General features: G+C 40.0%; 3 protein-coding genes across 3 annotated transcripts; 1 reads left to right on the top strand and 2 right to left on the bottom strand.

Annotated features, from left to right (window-relative positions):
• Positions 1-3,208: 3,208 nt before the first annotated feature.
• LOC101313019 (RING finger protein 150-like) lies at positions 3,209-4,178 on the top strand. Its single transcript, XM_004299173.1, has one exon. It carries the CDS (start codon positions 3,585-3,587, stop codon positions 3,999-4,001), a length of 417 nt encoding a protein of 138 aa, XP_004299221.1. The 5' UTR covers positions 3,209-3,584; the 3' UTR covers positions 4,002-4,178.
• A 3,675-nt stretch (positions 4,179-7,853) lies between these two features.
• LOC101312728 (beta-1,4-mannosyl-glycoprotein 4-beta-N-acetylglucosaminyltransferase-like) lies at positions 7,854-10,785 on the bottom strand. Its single transcript, XM_004299172.1, has 2 exons — positions 10,412-10,785; positions 7,854-9,733 (listed from the first exon to the last, which is right to left on the bottom strand). Exons 1-2 carry the CDS (start codon positions 10,490-10,492, stop codon positions 8,639-8,641), a joined length of 1,176 nt encoding a protein of 391 aa, XP_004299220.1. The 5' UTR covers positions 10,493-10,785; the 3' UTR covers positions 7,854-8,638.
• A 5,291-nt stretch (positions 10,786-16,076) lies between these two features.
• LOC101304877 (egg cell-secreted protein 1.2-like) lies at positions 16,077-16,478 on the bottom strand. The gene has a single exon (XM_004301009.1). It carries the CDS (start codon positions 16,476-16,478, stop codon positions 16,077-16,079), a length of 402 nt encoding a protein of 133 aa, XP_004301057.1.
• Between the last annotated feature and the right edge of the window lie 89 nt (positions 16,479-16,567).

Below are 16,567 nucleotides of genomic sequence, written 5' to 3'. Positions count from 1 at the left end.
GATGGTGATATGGTGACGCCATATAGTGGCAAAATTGGTGTCACAAGGCCGTGTGGCTCCCTAAAAGGAGGGAGGCTCTTAGGTTCGATATTGTCTTGCACTAGAAAGAAAGCGAGCTTGGCACAACCTGATCCATTGATTAGTGATACTCAAATCCGTCTCATGAAGTCTGAATTGTGATTATCGTTGGGGGACGCCTCAATGTCAAATCCAATTCATATAGAGATCTCTACAAGTATTACACTAGTGTACATGAGGACGTGGGATAATGAGTCTACTATCAAACCACCCTTCGTTGATGGATATCAACTTAGTTGATTGGCCTAATGGAAAGATGCGATCCAGCATTAACAAAGAGATAGGTCATTGGGCAGGTGATGCCGACACCGCAAGCTAAACCCTATCAACTATGCCTTTGTTAGATAGCGTAGTGAGAACAAGAGCTTAGACTCACCTTATGGCGCAAGGTCTCTCATTAACACGCACTGGGTCGACTACGATGAGATATGCTCTCGTAATGGATGTCATTGAACTCCACTACTTTGTCAGTTTGGTAGTTTCCGACTAACTGAACATGCAGCCTATGAATGTGGTCATAATAACATCTCTATGGGATCAGAGATATACATGAAGGTCTTAAACGGACTTCATTCATCTGAATCAAGTGGCTCCAGACCACAGTAGCACGCGTTTGCTAAAGCTATTGAAACGCACATGGATTCTACTTGATTTGGAAGGGATATGGTGAATTATGCATTTGCGTGTTCATTCCGGATTTACATGGACTCTTGATGGATCAAGAGATGTCAATATGTATCAACATCCGAAGAAAAAGATCTTGGGAAGACACAGTCTCGATAAGATGACTGTATTGATGATCAATCGGCTTAGGCGCTCTATAACTAGTGAGGCCTACATATACTTCCATGATTAGTCAAGGTCTTTGCTCTAAAGAGAGATCCGTTGTTTTGTCTAAAGCAAGATGACAAATATGTGTTAAGAGATGGAGTTCCCATCTAAGTACAATAAGACGCATCAATGTACTCAACACAATACGAAAGACTTGACATCTCTATCGCTATGAAAAGTTGTAAAGCTAAGCTAGCTATGCGCCCATGCAACGCCAATGTAATGGCAGTAACTCCTTTTTTCAATACTTAATAGTATGAAAGGTTGAGGCTTATTCTATCCCTACATAAGAAAGACACATCAAAAGCGAAATCAGAATCTGCCAAGGTTTATAGGTCAACTTCCACGGGACCTATAGGAAATCTCACTCACTGGAAAATGGTGAAATTGGTACCATTGGAAAGGTCTATGTGTCTACTTTCCAGGGACACCAACCATTTGATCATACCTATCATATTGAGTGAGTTATGGCCGTTTTCGTAAAGTATGACGAATCTGTCCGAGAATCTGATTTTGGCAAAACAGTCAACTTCGACGGGATTTTGTGAACAGCTCCTGATGAACCAGAATGTGTGTAATATACAGTTGGAATGCTAAATGAGTCTAGTTTCCAAAACCGTTTACGGTTCGTTCATATGTATTTCCTAGAGGAAGTTACGACTGTTCTAGTAATTGAAGGTCATGCTGCGCGGAAATCTGATTTCTTGCACGAACTTATGTTTTGAGTTCACAAGCGACCTTCCCCTCAAGATCTAAGTGTAAAAGATCATTTGAGGACAATACGGCATGATTTAGTTAATCATTGCCCAATGCCACATTTGAAGACATGTTAAAGAGTATTGACATGCTAAGTTGTTGAAACTTCCGTGATTAGTGAGAATCAGGAAGAGCCCTATGATTGATGTAAAGATCAGGGGGAGGTGCGAACTTCAGGGGGAGTCTAGCACATACATACATGTCACTATCAAATGTGAAGGGTGCGTTGTACTCTTTTTCTCCTACGATCAAGGTTCAGTTTTTCTCCCACAGGGTTTTTGTGACTTGACGAGGTTTTTGACGAGGCAACAGATCAGCACCATCGGCATATCAGCGCGCGGCACAAGGGGGAGTGTTCTAGGATATTCTCTATGTGTGCCTTGGCCTTATGCCAATAGGATATGTAGTTAGACTAGATCTATGTATTCATATTCTTACCATATTGGTATTGTGTAATTCCCTATATAAATGGCTCCTATCAATGAATAAGATGATGATTCTCTTGCTATCTCTTTGTCTCTACACTTTATCCTTCATCATATTGTATTTTAAGGGTATTTTAAATTCATTTTGTGTAGGGGTATTTTAGTAATCAAACTAGTTTTAATTCTGATTTCATATGGTAAGTAAACAACATCAATCGTAATTAGTTTCATTCTTGTTTTGATTCCTTATGATAAGTAAACATTAGAATGATATGAAATATTCTCATACCGATTCTTGTTGATACCGATTGTTTTTTATATCGATTCATGATAATTTTCATTCCAAGTTAGTAAACGTGCCCTAAAGGGGATAATCTGTACAGCTAGCTGCTTGCAAAACAAGCGATAATTTTAGAATGTAACGAACTTCCAAGCTCATTCACACAGACATTCTAGAGAAAAATTTTGTCACAATTTAACGTTTGAATCACTTCAAAGTAAGATTAATAGCTCTAAATTGCAGCCATCATTTCTAGTTTCAACATCCACCCTAATTCTAAATTTTCATGACAAAATGTTATGACTGTAAAAAAATAAATACCACATTACCTTCTTACAAATTTTTTTTTTAATGAAAGGAGGTCAGACGAACCCAATGACTCGTCCTTGTAGGGCCATCAGAAAGAGATACCGCTAAAACGTAATATAACTCACATATTGAGTGAAGCTCGGGAGATGAGTAAACTAATAATATATTGACAATAAATTATTTTACAGCATCCATCAAAATACTCGCCGACAACTTTCGATCAATAATCCCGACAGTTTGTAACAGGTATTTCGTTCTTACATGTAATCGCTACAAATCAGTAGAAATATATCGTATCCACTTGAAAGTACATGCCGCGAGAACATTAAAAGTTTAAAACGCTCCAAGGCTTCTAAGCAAGGTCGTCAGAAGTCACAACACCCGTTTGTAGCCAGCTACCATTTCGTTGTCACATTTTCAGGTCTGAATAGGATGTCTGGCCGGGCTCTCCTTTTCGGTGCTGACGATGAATCCCCACACCGGAACGTGGACCCCACGCGCAACTGGTTACCAAGAGATTCCGTATCAAAGACTCCATTATACTTTGGTGTCTCTGACCGACACCCATCTCCGGCCCTCCTCCGGTAATCAAGAAACTTCCCGCTTTCCCTAATGAAAGGCCCCGCCACAACGCGCCACCTCATTCACCCTCCCCCAAGGTCCCCGCGACACGTGTCCTCTTCGTTACTCTACAGTGAAGCCCTACACGTGTCGCCACGTGTTGCCTCACATCCCCCAACCATGGTTAGGTTAACTCTCCTAACCCTCCCCCCTCTCTATTTATCACCGCGCCCAAACTTAGGTCATGGTCTTCGTCTTGTGGAAGCACACACATCCCTCTGGTTTTGCTTCTTCCTAAATAAAACTTAAGAGCTCAAAACTAAGACTTTCTCACTGGTAACAAAATGGGGCTGTCGAACTTTCCGGGGACATCGGAGGGGGTGCTACCGGTGCTGGTAATGAACACGGTGCTGTCGGTGGCGCTGCTCAAGAGCATGGTGAGATCCGTGTTCCAAGTAATGAGTGGCGCCAATGTGGCTGCGTCGACTCAGAACCTAGAGGAGGATGGTCCAGATGGGTGTAACACTAGAGAGAGACGAGTCTCGGTGGCGCGGTACAAGTCGATGTGCCACAAGAGAAGCAAGAGAGGAGGAGGGAGCAGATTGGCTATGATGGTGGAGTGTTGTGTGTGTCTGTGTGGTTTTGAAGAGGAGCAGGAGGTTAGTGAATTGTCTTGCAAGCATTTCTTCCACAAAGGTTGCTTGGAGAAGTGGTTTGATAATGACCATACTACTTGCCCTCTCTGCCGCTCTGTTTGCTAATACAGATTATGAACACCAATAACAAGAACAACAACCTACAACAACAAGAAGGATGTGTTCTTTGTTCTTTTTTACCGAATTAATATGAGGTTTTTGGAGTGCTTAGTTCATACTGTTGCTGTACCCTTTTTTTTGTTCTGTTGCTTTTTGAGCAGGATTAAGAGACTTCGTTTTTTTTACCGATGTTGCTTTGGTTTTGTTTTGGGTGTACAAGTAGGTACCAGTTGATCATTAAGTAGATGAGCAATAATGGTTTTTGTTGCTATATGGTTTTTGTTGCTGCTTCCAAATCTGAGAAACTCAAAGTTCGGTGCTTGAAATCTTTACAGGGATAAGGTAAGTCAAGTCTTTGAAGCAATAACCAAATTAAAGTATTAAACAAACAAAGTGAAGCACATGACTTAAAGATTTCAGCATATTTGTCCAGTGGTAAGCATGCTGGGTCTGCTTGTTGGGCGAATGTTACAGTAATACTCTTGGTAATGACCACTAGTTGCTCCCATGTTGCTCCCATGATGTTACAAGTGAAAAACATCATATAGGGAGAGGCCATACCCATGTTGCTCCCGGCCTCGGAGTGGTAGTCCCACCCGACCACCATTTTTTGACTAAAAAAAAAAGATTTCAGCATGTTTGGTATATGCCATTTCAAAAAGATATATCATTCGGATCATTCTGATTTCTGATACCATTTGAAAAAACAGGCTTAGAAAATGATGCTTCTCTTTTTGGGGTTTACAACAAATCAATTTGTCTCCAATGGTAACAATAAAAAGTTTAGTAAATTGCCAGGTTTCGATTCACAAATGCATAACATCTTAGGTTGGCAACCTAGGATTAGATCCTGGTCTAAAATTGAGACTGCGAAAATGAAATGAAAAACATAGTGCGTACAAACTTGAAGATGCAATGTCACACCAGGAATCATGAACAATACTGATAGTCTGATACACAAAATATAATGAGGTACAAATTTGAAAGCAATCTAATGGCTTTGACATTATTTATAGCATGGCGGCTTAACACAAGTTTATTTATCCCACAACCCTAAAGAGCTATAAAGGGTATATATAGAGTTATATGCTATCCATCCTCAGTAATCTGACATGGTCATCTGCCTCATCTGGAATTTTGTGTGCTCCATCTTGATAAATGCAGCAGCTTCATCATCAACATCTTCCTGAACCACATACTGTGTCACAACCTGTGGCCTCCTCGGCACCTCGATTACTTTCTCCTCATTAATGAACCTGACATGGGGTTTTGGGCGATGATGGGAATTGGTAGTAGCAGGTGCCCTGTTATGCATAGGTTGCTGAACTTCTGATGCAAAGAAGGACAGGAACTCGTTTGAGGAACCACTCCTGAAAGACATGATTTTCTTTTCTGTAAGTAGACAGCAGTAGTTTTCAGTATTGCTTTTGTTTGGGTAAGGAGTGCTCGAGGACTTATATAGATATGGAAAATGAAAAAACGTGTAGTAATTTGGTTTGAAATTTGAGCTGCATTTGATTCCTGAACGATAAGATTGAATCTAATGCTCCAACTTGGTGGTCTAAAGAATCCCATAAAGAGAGTATATATCGAATGGTTCTAGTGAGATATACAAACAATCTGATTAGAAAAGCTAGAATATTGATACTGTGGCTTTAGACCTTTCAATCAACTTGGGAGCTTTATGAATGGAATATCTGATATGAAATTCGGATGTTACTTAATTATATGACTAGGTACAGATTGAGAAATATGGGTTACTGAGTTTTAATCTGATGAAGAAGCTATATATAGTACTTAACGTATGTGATCAATCTTTCGACGAAGAACGTATGTGTCAATTTGACATGATCATGACTAGATATTCTAGTTTCTGAAGTAAACTAGCTATCATGTGTACTCATGGCCAAACCCAATTAGCATAACCTAGATATATATATATGCAGAAATCATCCTTTATTACAGTTCACATACCTAAAATATATATATAACTGGCATAACTGATCTACCAGTGACCAATAATCATCCAATAATCATCATAAGAAATTAAGAACTGAAACTGAGAAATAGCGAGGAGGATAAAATATTGAGGATACATCTTATGCTTTATTGTGAAAATTATTGGTATCTAAGTATATCTTATGTATTTTAATTGCAATTTATTAATATCGTGTTATTAACGCAATTCATATTGATGAATCGAGGATCACAATGAGGGATGACAAACTAACCTGATTCATATTTTAGTGCTTCCCAAGTTCCTATTGATTCTATTATTAGTACTTGCTAGCTAGTGCTTCTAAAGTTGTAATGCAAACGATGATGAAGCTATATGTGGCCAACTCTCACACCGAAACGATGATGAAGCTATAAAATTGGGGCTGTCAACAAGTGCTCTTTATTTAGTCTTTGGATCGTTTGATAAGGTACTACGCATGCGCAGCAATGAAACGAGTGACTGAGTACATAATGTAGTAGAGGATGCACTTGGTGTCTTGGACTACTTAGGTAGTCACTACTTAACACCAAGCACCCTGCCTAATTTGATGGCAAAGATCTCTCCTTTTAGGCTCAATCCTTTGAAATCCACTCAACATTCCGGTACCCGTTATGCAATGCTGGAGGTCATCATCCTCATCGCCGCGCCAATTGGTACTGCTGCGCTCGTATCTCACTTCCTGCACTCTCATTGTTGCAGCTGGAACATATTTCACCTCCTGGATAGTTCCATATGATCCACCATTATTTTGCGTTGATACAATGTTGAACAAAGCACCACCATTTGAGAATTGTGAAGCATCGAGAACACTGGTTGCAGGCAAGTACTTTATGCCACTAGAGCCAGCGCCAGAAGCAGCATGGCTATAGTAACTAGTACTACCTGTGCCAGAGCCGAAGCCAGAGCGAGACCATCTATTACTTTGCTTTTGGTGCATGTTCTGGCCATGCCATCCATCATTTGAAGCATGGCTTCCATTGAACATTGCCTTATGTTTCAAAAACTCAGAATCAAAACACATTGAAGCAGCTGCAGGAACAATTTTCACACCTGAAATATGGTTGTGGTACTCATTGTTTGAGTGCCAAGCCTCCTCCTGGTGCATGGAGTAGCTATGTTGTTGAGCCCCTTGGTGCACACTATAGCTCTGCTGCTCAAACCCAAAGGTGCGACGCATATTGTTCTATATATGTTGAGTTTTTTGGGATGTCTCTCTTCATGTGGAGGGGTGCAATTTATAGGCTTCATCAACCATAATGTAATGGCAGTAATGCAACTACAAACTAGATAAGAATGCATCTCGTATCAGGACATTGATAGTGTATGAGTAAGAATAGCATATGCATATGAAATACTTGGAGGTGTATCTGTGCCATTTCTATGCCTCTACTTTATTCTGGAATCCCAACTTTGAAGGGATATGAGAAGATCATTTATTCTCGATTTACTTTGACTGAAGTAACAAAAGGATTGGCCATCTATGTTTAAGAATCAATGGTTAGTCCCTTTGGTATTATCACTAATATTGTAGCACTTATGCTCTGTCTCAGTCCTGCAGTCCTGTTTATGTCTTGTGCTCATCAAAATAAACTATGCTATGATGTTTAGATTAACACAAGTTGAGCCATGTTGTCGAAACCAGAGAATAGGCCAAACTACTTCGGAGACAGATCGGCAGTGAATAAAAAACCCAAAGAGTGTTGTAGTTTATGATAATTCAGATACAGCTACATGTGTACAAGAAATTATCTTTGGTATCGTTCTGTATTAAACAAACCATAGTTTACAGTTCATCATTGAAACTATCTCCATCTCTTCCCGACAAAATCATACGTGAAAATGAAATCAGAGATTCAGATAACAAGACACTGCCAAAGTTGAAATAAGCAGGGGATGATAATCTCAGACTGCAGCGGATTGAGAGCAAGGTCTCCAAACTAAGTTTAAAGTTGAGCAGCAATTTCTACGTTCCATAGATTTCACACATGTGTTAGTACCGGAATCAGAATGCAAGAATTTTGAGTCTTGAATGTCTGTTATATGGTTTATACTAGTTATGCAAGGTTAACTGGTACTAAACAAAGACCTGAAATGACAGGATGAACATAAATACTGGAAAAGTCGCATAGACTGCACTATATATTATGCAATTTGATCAATAGAAGATCTAAAAGCAATTCAGATGTCACAAACAAAGTCAGCTTTACCGCATAAACCAATAATGTCTCATAAGCAAAATTTCCCAACAAGGGTAGGCACCCATGTACTAATAATTTCGGTATATCCATGAATCATGCAATCTCAAAGCTAAGAGAACATAAGACTTGTGACGACTGATTCAAGTGCAGCAGCAAGCTCTTCCATTCCAATAGACAGGCCAGGCAAGCTCCACCTTATACTAAACCGAACTCCAGTAAGAGTTATGTACACAAGATTACCCTAAATACCCAGAGGTCTCTGTTCAGCCCCGAAACATTTCCAAAGAATGAGATTATAAATGTAGCTGAGAATGAGGGACAGCTATGTCAGCGATACACCACAGTCATCGATTGTTCGGTTGAACCCATCATGAGGAGTCACAGAAGCTGCACGACCAACTATCTTTACAGCAGACATCAAAAACTTACTGAAAAGAGGGTGCTCACTAGCTTTCTCTTTTGCAATTCCCAGGCAACAGGAATTTATACTTCTCGGCATTCTCCAACAGATAGGACGGGAGATGAACAGCCGAGTAGGAATGAGGAATAGGGCCCATTTTGCCGATGATGTCCTTGAATGTGTACTCTTCTGGAAGCATATCAAACAGATCATCTCCGTTGCAGATTACCTTCTGCACTCTTGTAGGGTTGAGATACTTATTAAATCTGATTCGATCATTGTGACTGTATGCCTTCATCTTAAATATGAACTCACTAATTTTGCGAAAACAAAAGCTGCAATGCCACCCTGCATCTGCCAGGACTTCATCTGTCTGCCGATAGTGCGCATATTTGGTCACATTCTCTCGATACCTGTGTACTGAGGCCCTCCAACTGTTGTTGTCTACAAGAAACTCGAAGGAATAAAGATAGTTCTTCAGCCGAAGATGAATAACTTCAGGGGTATCATCACACCACCTCAGGAGATTGATAGTGTGTCTGCTTGGGATCTCATCCACATCCGACATTATCAACAAGTCGTCGTCGGTAATACCAGCTAATTGAAGAAGGTTGTCCAAAGCTAATCGCTGATATGCCTCCTCAACAAATGGGTTGTCCCCTTTCTGGGATGTTCTTCCAACTGTCCCATATTCCAACCGGGGTTCAACAAAATCAAACTGCTCCCGATTTCGTGCAAAATGAAGAGGCTTGTAAAGTCCAGAAAATGTGGAATTTGACTCCAACAGAACAAATTTCGTTATGTAGGGATACAGCTCTTTCCATCTTATTGTAAGGATATCCATCTCATTACTGAACAACACAGCATCGTAGACACGCCTTGGGTACTCGCGGATGCCCCAGCCGTGAAGTTTGCAGAGCTTCTCCATGGGCACATTCTCATGATAATAGTGTGGGATGTCATGGAAAGGTTTGGGCGGTGACTCCCATAGCGGCCGCAAGAAGTATGAGATCTTCTGTCCATGTGCATATATGCCAAAGATGCATGTTGGAATAAGCATGATGATAAGGATGAGAGCCCTTAAATCAAAGCCACGGAGAATGCAGCGGACTCTTGACATGCTTATCAGTCGACCTGATTCCTGCAAAACAGTAAAGAACATAGAGTTGAGAAACACAGAACTTCATCAATAAGAAAAACAGATTCAGATTTATAGACAGCCACAACAATTGTGTTCCGCAGAAAAGACTACCTATTCTATAGGTTTACCCTGACTTTTCCAAAGAATCAAAACAAGACTAGTTTGTTAAAAAGGCGAAAGCTATAATATTCACTTAGTTGGGAAAGATAGATAGAAAGAAAGAGTCCCGAATTTTCTAAACCAAAACTTGCAGCTAATACTGTTGAGATGGGCTGGCTCTGGGATTCCAACTTGCATTTATTTTACGGTCCAATACACCTATGCGGCTATGCCCAAATTAATCATAGCACAAACCAAACAACCAAAGAGAATAAATTTGAAAAATTCATGATTTCCCAATAGAGAAAACGTCTTTACACACCAAAATTCATACTCGATAACGAAGAAAAGCAGGACTTTAGTTTTCTCTGATCTGATAACCAAACACCAGACTATCTAATCCCACCCACACAAACACGTTTGCTATCCCGATCAGTTCATAACTTTGAAACACAAATCCCCCGAACTTCATAATCCCATTGCGGCTACATTATCTGAGCAATCGATGCTTACACAACAACACTAAACGAAAACCCCTAAAACCACAAATCGATTAAGATAAAAATGACAAAGCAGTACCTGGCCACAAACATCGGCGCAGTAATCGTCGGTCTTCTTAGAGCAGTAAGCACCTCCACCCTCGCCCATCATCCACCACATTCTCTAGATCGACCAAATTCCACCAAAATGCTCAACCAGATTCCGGCGAGATCTCCCGAGACTGAGTGACAGAGCGCCTTCACAAACGAAGCAGGACCCTTAATCTCAATGAGTAAGAGTTGAACAGATCAGAGAAGAGAGAGAGAGAATGGAAGGTTTTGGGTTTGATGAGAAGTGAAGGGAAGGAGAGAATAAGAGAGAGAGGTTAAGGAAAAGGAAGAAGGCTTTGTTAAGCTGTGGCCACTCTGGTATTGGGTGGCAGTTGTCAACACAACGCAACACACACACCACCTCCCCTCCTCTCTCTTACTTACACCTACAAAATGGAGCCGTTTCGCTTGTCGTCTACCCCACACCCCCCGTGTCGGCTTTTACGATTATGCCCCTCCCGCGTGGGGAGCCGTGTCCAGGGGCAGGAGGGTCTTTTTATGCATTTGGAGAAAGGAAACGGCTTGTCGTGGTGGGTGGTGGGGCCCAACGCGGGAGGACTTGGCGTTAAAACGCTTCATGACGATGTGTCGTCTCCTGATGACAATTTTGCGGTTTTAATTTCCAGCCAGGTCCTCGACACGTGGAACTGTCTGATATTTTTGTGACGTCTATTTCTAGGTCTTGTGGACGGTTTTGGTTGGGCTACGCTTCAGTGCTTCACCCTTGACTCATTTACTTATTTACTAATTACTATTTACCTTTCGGGTTAAAACGAGTTTAATAAGATTGGCTACCCCATATTAGGGAGTAGTAGATATCCTTGGTTGACTCAATTGACTCGTAGATGATCTTGATCGACACAAATTGATTGCTAAATAAGCTTCATCGTCTCTAATTGACTTCTAGATAACTCAAGATTCGTTATAAGTAACAGATTTTAATGTGAATATGATACGATATGCTTAATACGAACATTACATATCGTACAATATTAGTAATTGATGGGGGTGGTGGTGGTGTAAAAGAGGGAGCAAATTTACTCCCCACCCTAACTTCTCAACTTTGCTCCCCACCCACTTAAATGAATAACACATGTCCCACTCTCACTCAAAAACTCTCCCAACTCCCTTTCTTCTTCTTCTTCTTCACAACTCTCTGCAACTCCCCCTCCTCCACATTCAACCCTCCCCAACCCCCACCCAAGCCCTCTCGTCCGACTGCCTCCGCCTCTCTGTCCTCCACTCCCACCGCCGCCTCCCCCATCGTCTCCGACGCCTCCACTGGCTCCGGCCAGTACTTCGTCCACCTCCGCCTCGGCTCCCCTCTGCAGCCCCTCCTCCTCGTCGCCGACACAGGCAGCGACCTCGTCTGGCTCCGCTGTTCTGCCTGCAAATCCTGCTCCCGCCGCCTCCCCGGCTCTGCCTTTCTCGCCCGCCACTCCTCCACATTCTCCCCCTTCCGAGTGCTTCCGTATCTGCTGGGAGTTGCAAAGAGTTGTGAAGAAGAAAGGGAGTTGAGAGAGTTTTTGAGTGAGAGTGAGACAAGTGTTAGTCATTTAAGTGGATGGGGAGCAAAGTGGGGAAGTTAGGGTGGGGAGCAAATTTGCTCCCTGTAAAAGAGGAGCATGAGTCATTAAGAGTATTTGATATTCTTACTCAAATCAAAGTGACTTGTAGTTAATATTCTCTCGCTCAACTCGAACTCGTTGATGGTAGAAAATGTAAGCATGAATATGATACGACATGTTAGATAACATGAAAACGTGGTATACCTTAATTATTAAGAACAAGAAACCAATTGTTTTGTATCAAATCAAAATTAGTAGAAAGTTGATTTGCTATGTGAATTTGATGAGTTTGATTAGAAGGTCAATGGTGGTATTTGAGGAAATGTGTAGGATCCCACCATGAGGTTTAGGTTCTTCTTTGGAAGAGACGAGGGAGGGAAGGACGGTTGAGACTCCAGACTTGAGAGAGAGATGGTGGGTGACTGGGTGGTGGCCAAATAAAATGTTGTGGTTGAAGGGTTAGATATAATTTAGATACTATATATTGATTCCAGAGAAGCACATGGGTTTTAATCATTGTACATTCATTGTGTTACTCAAATTATTTTCTAACAATTACTTAATTAGATAAACTCTATATTAAGTCTTCTTCATTATTGTATTGTGGTTTGTGATTTATTTGGGTGAATGAAAGATGCTTCAATGGGGCTGATTCTGGTGAAGGGTCACCTAAAGTTGCGATTTTCAGTATACTTTTCTTTCTATGACTGGTTCTTTTTTTTTTTTGGTCAAGACTTTCTATGACTGGTTCAATCACATGTAATTAAACGAGTCCAACTCCCTTATCATTGCCATTTGTTACCTATTTCGCTTTAGGTGCATGGATTCCTTCATAAGATTGAACTCTTATATTTTTCTTTGGATTAACCTTCAATAATGTGATGGAAATCATGAATTATTCTTCTTGTTAATCGAAATGAGTTTCTTGTGAAGTAGAGGAGATTCTACTGATTGAATTCTCGTATTGAGTTATGAGTATAGACTTATACGGAGTCGAATTCAAATGAATGTTTGTTAAAATAATTTCAGTTTAAAGTCTAAAACTTTAATGTTTTGATATTTATTTATTTATAATGCGAAATAAAAATATTTAAAATAAGTCAAAATCTTAAAATAACAGCATGAACATGTCGATAAAAGTGTGACGTATTGTTTAACACGCAAGTAAGAACAACAATACGACATAATAAACTAGTATACATACTTTTTCCCTATCACTCTCTCGCCGTCAAATTACTTCTTCTACTATCAAAAGATTGAAAGCCTCCTTCTAAAACGAGTACTGGTTGTTCGAAGTTGGAACGATTCCTTGGTGGAATTAAGCCGGGTCAATCACGAATTGCATGCTATGAACCATGAAGTATAAACACGTAGTGGATAAACCTGTAGGTGTAATCGAAATAACCACCTCCTCTTCTCCACGCATGAATCGGTTACTACCTTATCAGTCGCTACCCATAATGTCGATCTGAGCATCCAAATTCGATTGCGTATATAATCCAAAAATGGAGATGGAGCTTTCTAGGTCATTACCTCCCCATTTCCTTTCTGTGTTGATTTAGACTTGTAAATATCTAAATGTAATATCTAAAATTCTGTATGAACTTCATTGCGTGGACGTAGACTCAGAATCTGCCATCTGTGGCCATGAAGCAGCTAGCTGACACCTGCGATGGTTTAACTACTAGATTATGAAAGTAACATTTCACTGTTGTAGAAAATAAACTAAACATAACATTCCTGGCAAATAAGAGTAACTATAGCAGTGGCGACTTGACCCAGGCTTGAGGTCAATTCAGACACTTGGGAGTATGATCCAAGCTATAGACGACTTATGACTCACGACTCGACGTCAACCACGGACTTGTTCTTCATATTTTAGTGGGAAATAAAATTTAATAGCCTCCTCTAACAGTTGGCTCGAGTTTGATCGACGAGAAAACCAAAGGGATCAGACTTGTTCTTGTTACTTGCAGTTGTTATTGTCAAGTATCATTCGAAGTAGGAAACATGAAAGTTTTAATTTGTTTGTTTCTATTAGTATTGACTTACTTTGGTTGATAAAGTAGTACGTGGTTCACATTCAAAACCAATTGGTAATGGATCGGAATATCCCAAATCCTTATAAACCACATGCAATGTCCCATTTTTTCCGATGTGGGATTGATATCCCAACACGTCCTCGCACGTGTGGTGAATTTTCAAACCTAACACGTGGATAACATTTAGGGTGATGTGGAGTTCGTGTGGCCATTAGGCTTCACACGTGGAAGTGGGTAACCCGCTCTGATACCATGATAAAGTAGTTTGGGGTTTACATTTAAAACCAATTGACAATGGATGGAGTAGTCCAAACCTTTATAAACTATAGACAATGTCCCATTTTTCCTGATATGGGATTGATATCTCAACAATGTTAGTTTTATTAACCAGAGTTCTCATGATCATGGATCGGTCTCAGGCTTTCAGTTACCTTTGTTTTTAGCTATACCGGACTAACCAGTATAAGGTTAGCAATATTGCAGTTTAACAATGTCCGTCATTCTCAAGTCACTAAATTAAACATGCTAAGCTAATCTTGGGTCGGATTCGATCATCGATGTCTTAAATTTGGTTCACCTTACGTTGTTTTTTTTCAAATTCGATCCTTATTGTATTCTTGCTCAGTGATTAAGCAGGCACAGCTTTACGCATGGCTTTCTAACAACAGGGCATGTGCTAGTGCATATTATTCTTTTCATGGTTTTCTTGCATCTTTCTTTTCAGTCTTTAGGAAGACAGACATATAGACACTTTTCCACGAGAAAGAGAAAGGGTTTAGTTTAGGAGCTAAATCATAATTAAAAGGGTTTTTGTTAACTAAAAAGTGTCGAAATGCATACAAGCTAAGCAAAGCTGGGCGGATAAAGGCGAGGAAGAACAAAGTGATTTAGGCAAATTAGTTTGCCAAATGCCAACGGTGTAATCTAGCAGTACCAACTTTGGGTGGACCTTGCTGCTAACGGGTAGTTCATATATAGCTTTAGCTAGCTCATAATTAAGTAAAATTAAGCTTCATTGCCATTGGAAATATCTAATAGTTTTTATACCTCACATGATGATTTGCATAAGCATATTCAAGAATCGATTCTCATTTGTAACTATGTGCTGTCACGTACTTGTATATAGTCGATTCTCATTTTCTTTGATCATTTCATACATGAAACTCTACCTAAATGGCATACATCCAATTGGATATAGTTGTTTTTGTTTTTGTTTTTTTTTCTTCTTATTCTTCTAACCAGGTCTACCACCGTCTTTGGCATGTGAGATCATATAATACCGGGTTCTACTTCTGTAATTAGATCCTATTAAACGATCTATCAAATATCTTATGTCCTATATATTCTATCATAATTGTCCTAAATTGATTCTTATGCGACAACTATGTTACATGCCAAACACTGAGATAGACATTCAGTCATAAGATTGATTCCCTAACCTTTAATTTCCTTGAATATTGTCTATCACCTTATGGAGAAAATTTTCTATTCAAGGCTTCGAGCCTATTGAAGCAAACACTGACATTTGAAGAGTAAAAAAAAAATTCATTAGAACTGAGAATTCTCGAAGTATGAAGTTCAGGCTACAAGATACTGGTAGAGGTAAACGGTGTGGAGATGAAGAGCAAAGTTCAAAATTTGTATTTGGAAGAAGTTCTTATCAATATGGGTTCTTATTGGTAGTAAATCACAAATTAATTCAAAATATTTTCGATTTCCTTCAAATACCAATAAGGTCATATTAAAGAAATTTGGAAGAAACTTGCACCCATGATAATTAAGAAGCCCAATAAGAAATAGGAAAATATATGGATCCATATGGAAATGGAAATGGGCAAAACATAAACAATGGCAATAAAATCAAAAGAAAGCCCAAGGTTGAAACAATGGTGGGCAACACAAACAATGAGGCTTCCCACCCCAATCAAACATTAAACGAAAATAACATGACACAGGCATTAACCATAAAATGATTAAGCTAGAATGCATGCAGGATCAACAAACATCATGCAAAACTAATTATTCAACAACTAGTAAGAGATGTTTAAGGAACAAGTGGCGCTGCAGCAGGAGCAGTAGTAGTAATCACAGTAGTAGCCTCGGCATCGCAGTAGCCTCGTAAGATGTCACCTTGTTCTGCAGTGAAGCCAAGGGAAGTAAGCATTGCAGGCCAGCAGCGACGCGTAATGGTGGTGATGGCTTTGCAACAGTCCGGGCCAATATCAGTCCTGCCATTAAGGAAATACACAACAATCTCTTGCGAGCAAGATTTCACTTCCACCAACGCATTTCCGCATTCCACTAGGCCGCCTTCGCCTTCGCCTTCACCGCTCGTTTTGATCCCTGCAGAAAGTTTCCTAGTAGCAGCAGTTGCTGCATTGCTTGCACTCATGATGGACGCGATCAGTATCATTATGGAAAGGAAAACCAAATTCTTGAAAGCCATTGCTTGAAAATATGTGAATATGAATGGTATTTGTACGTGTGAACTCGAAAGCGGAGTGAAGAACAAGTGAGGTTTTGAGATATTATTTA

This window comes from Fragaria vesca, linkage group LG5, assembly GCF_000184155.1.
Source record: "Fragaria vesca subsp. vesca linkage group LG5, FraVesHawaii_1.0, whole genome shotgun sequence".
In the NCBI taxonomy this organism is placed as follows: domain Eukaryota; kingdom Viridiplantae; phylum Streptophyta; class Magnoliopsida; order Rosales; family Rosaceae; genus Fragaria; species Fragaria vesca.
Note: the sequence above shows the minus strand (reverse complement) of the source record. Positions and strands in the feature narration are given on the sequence as shown.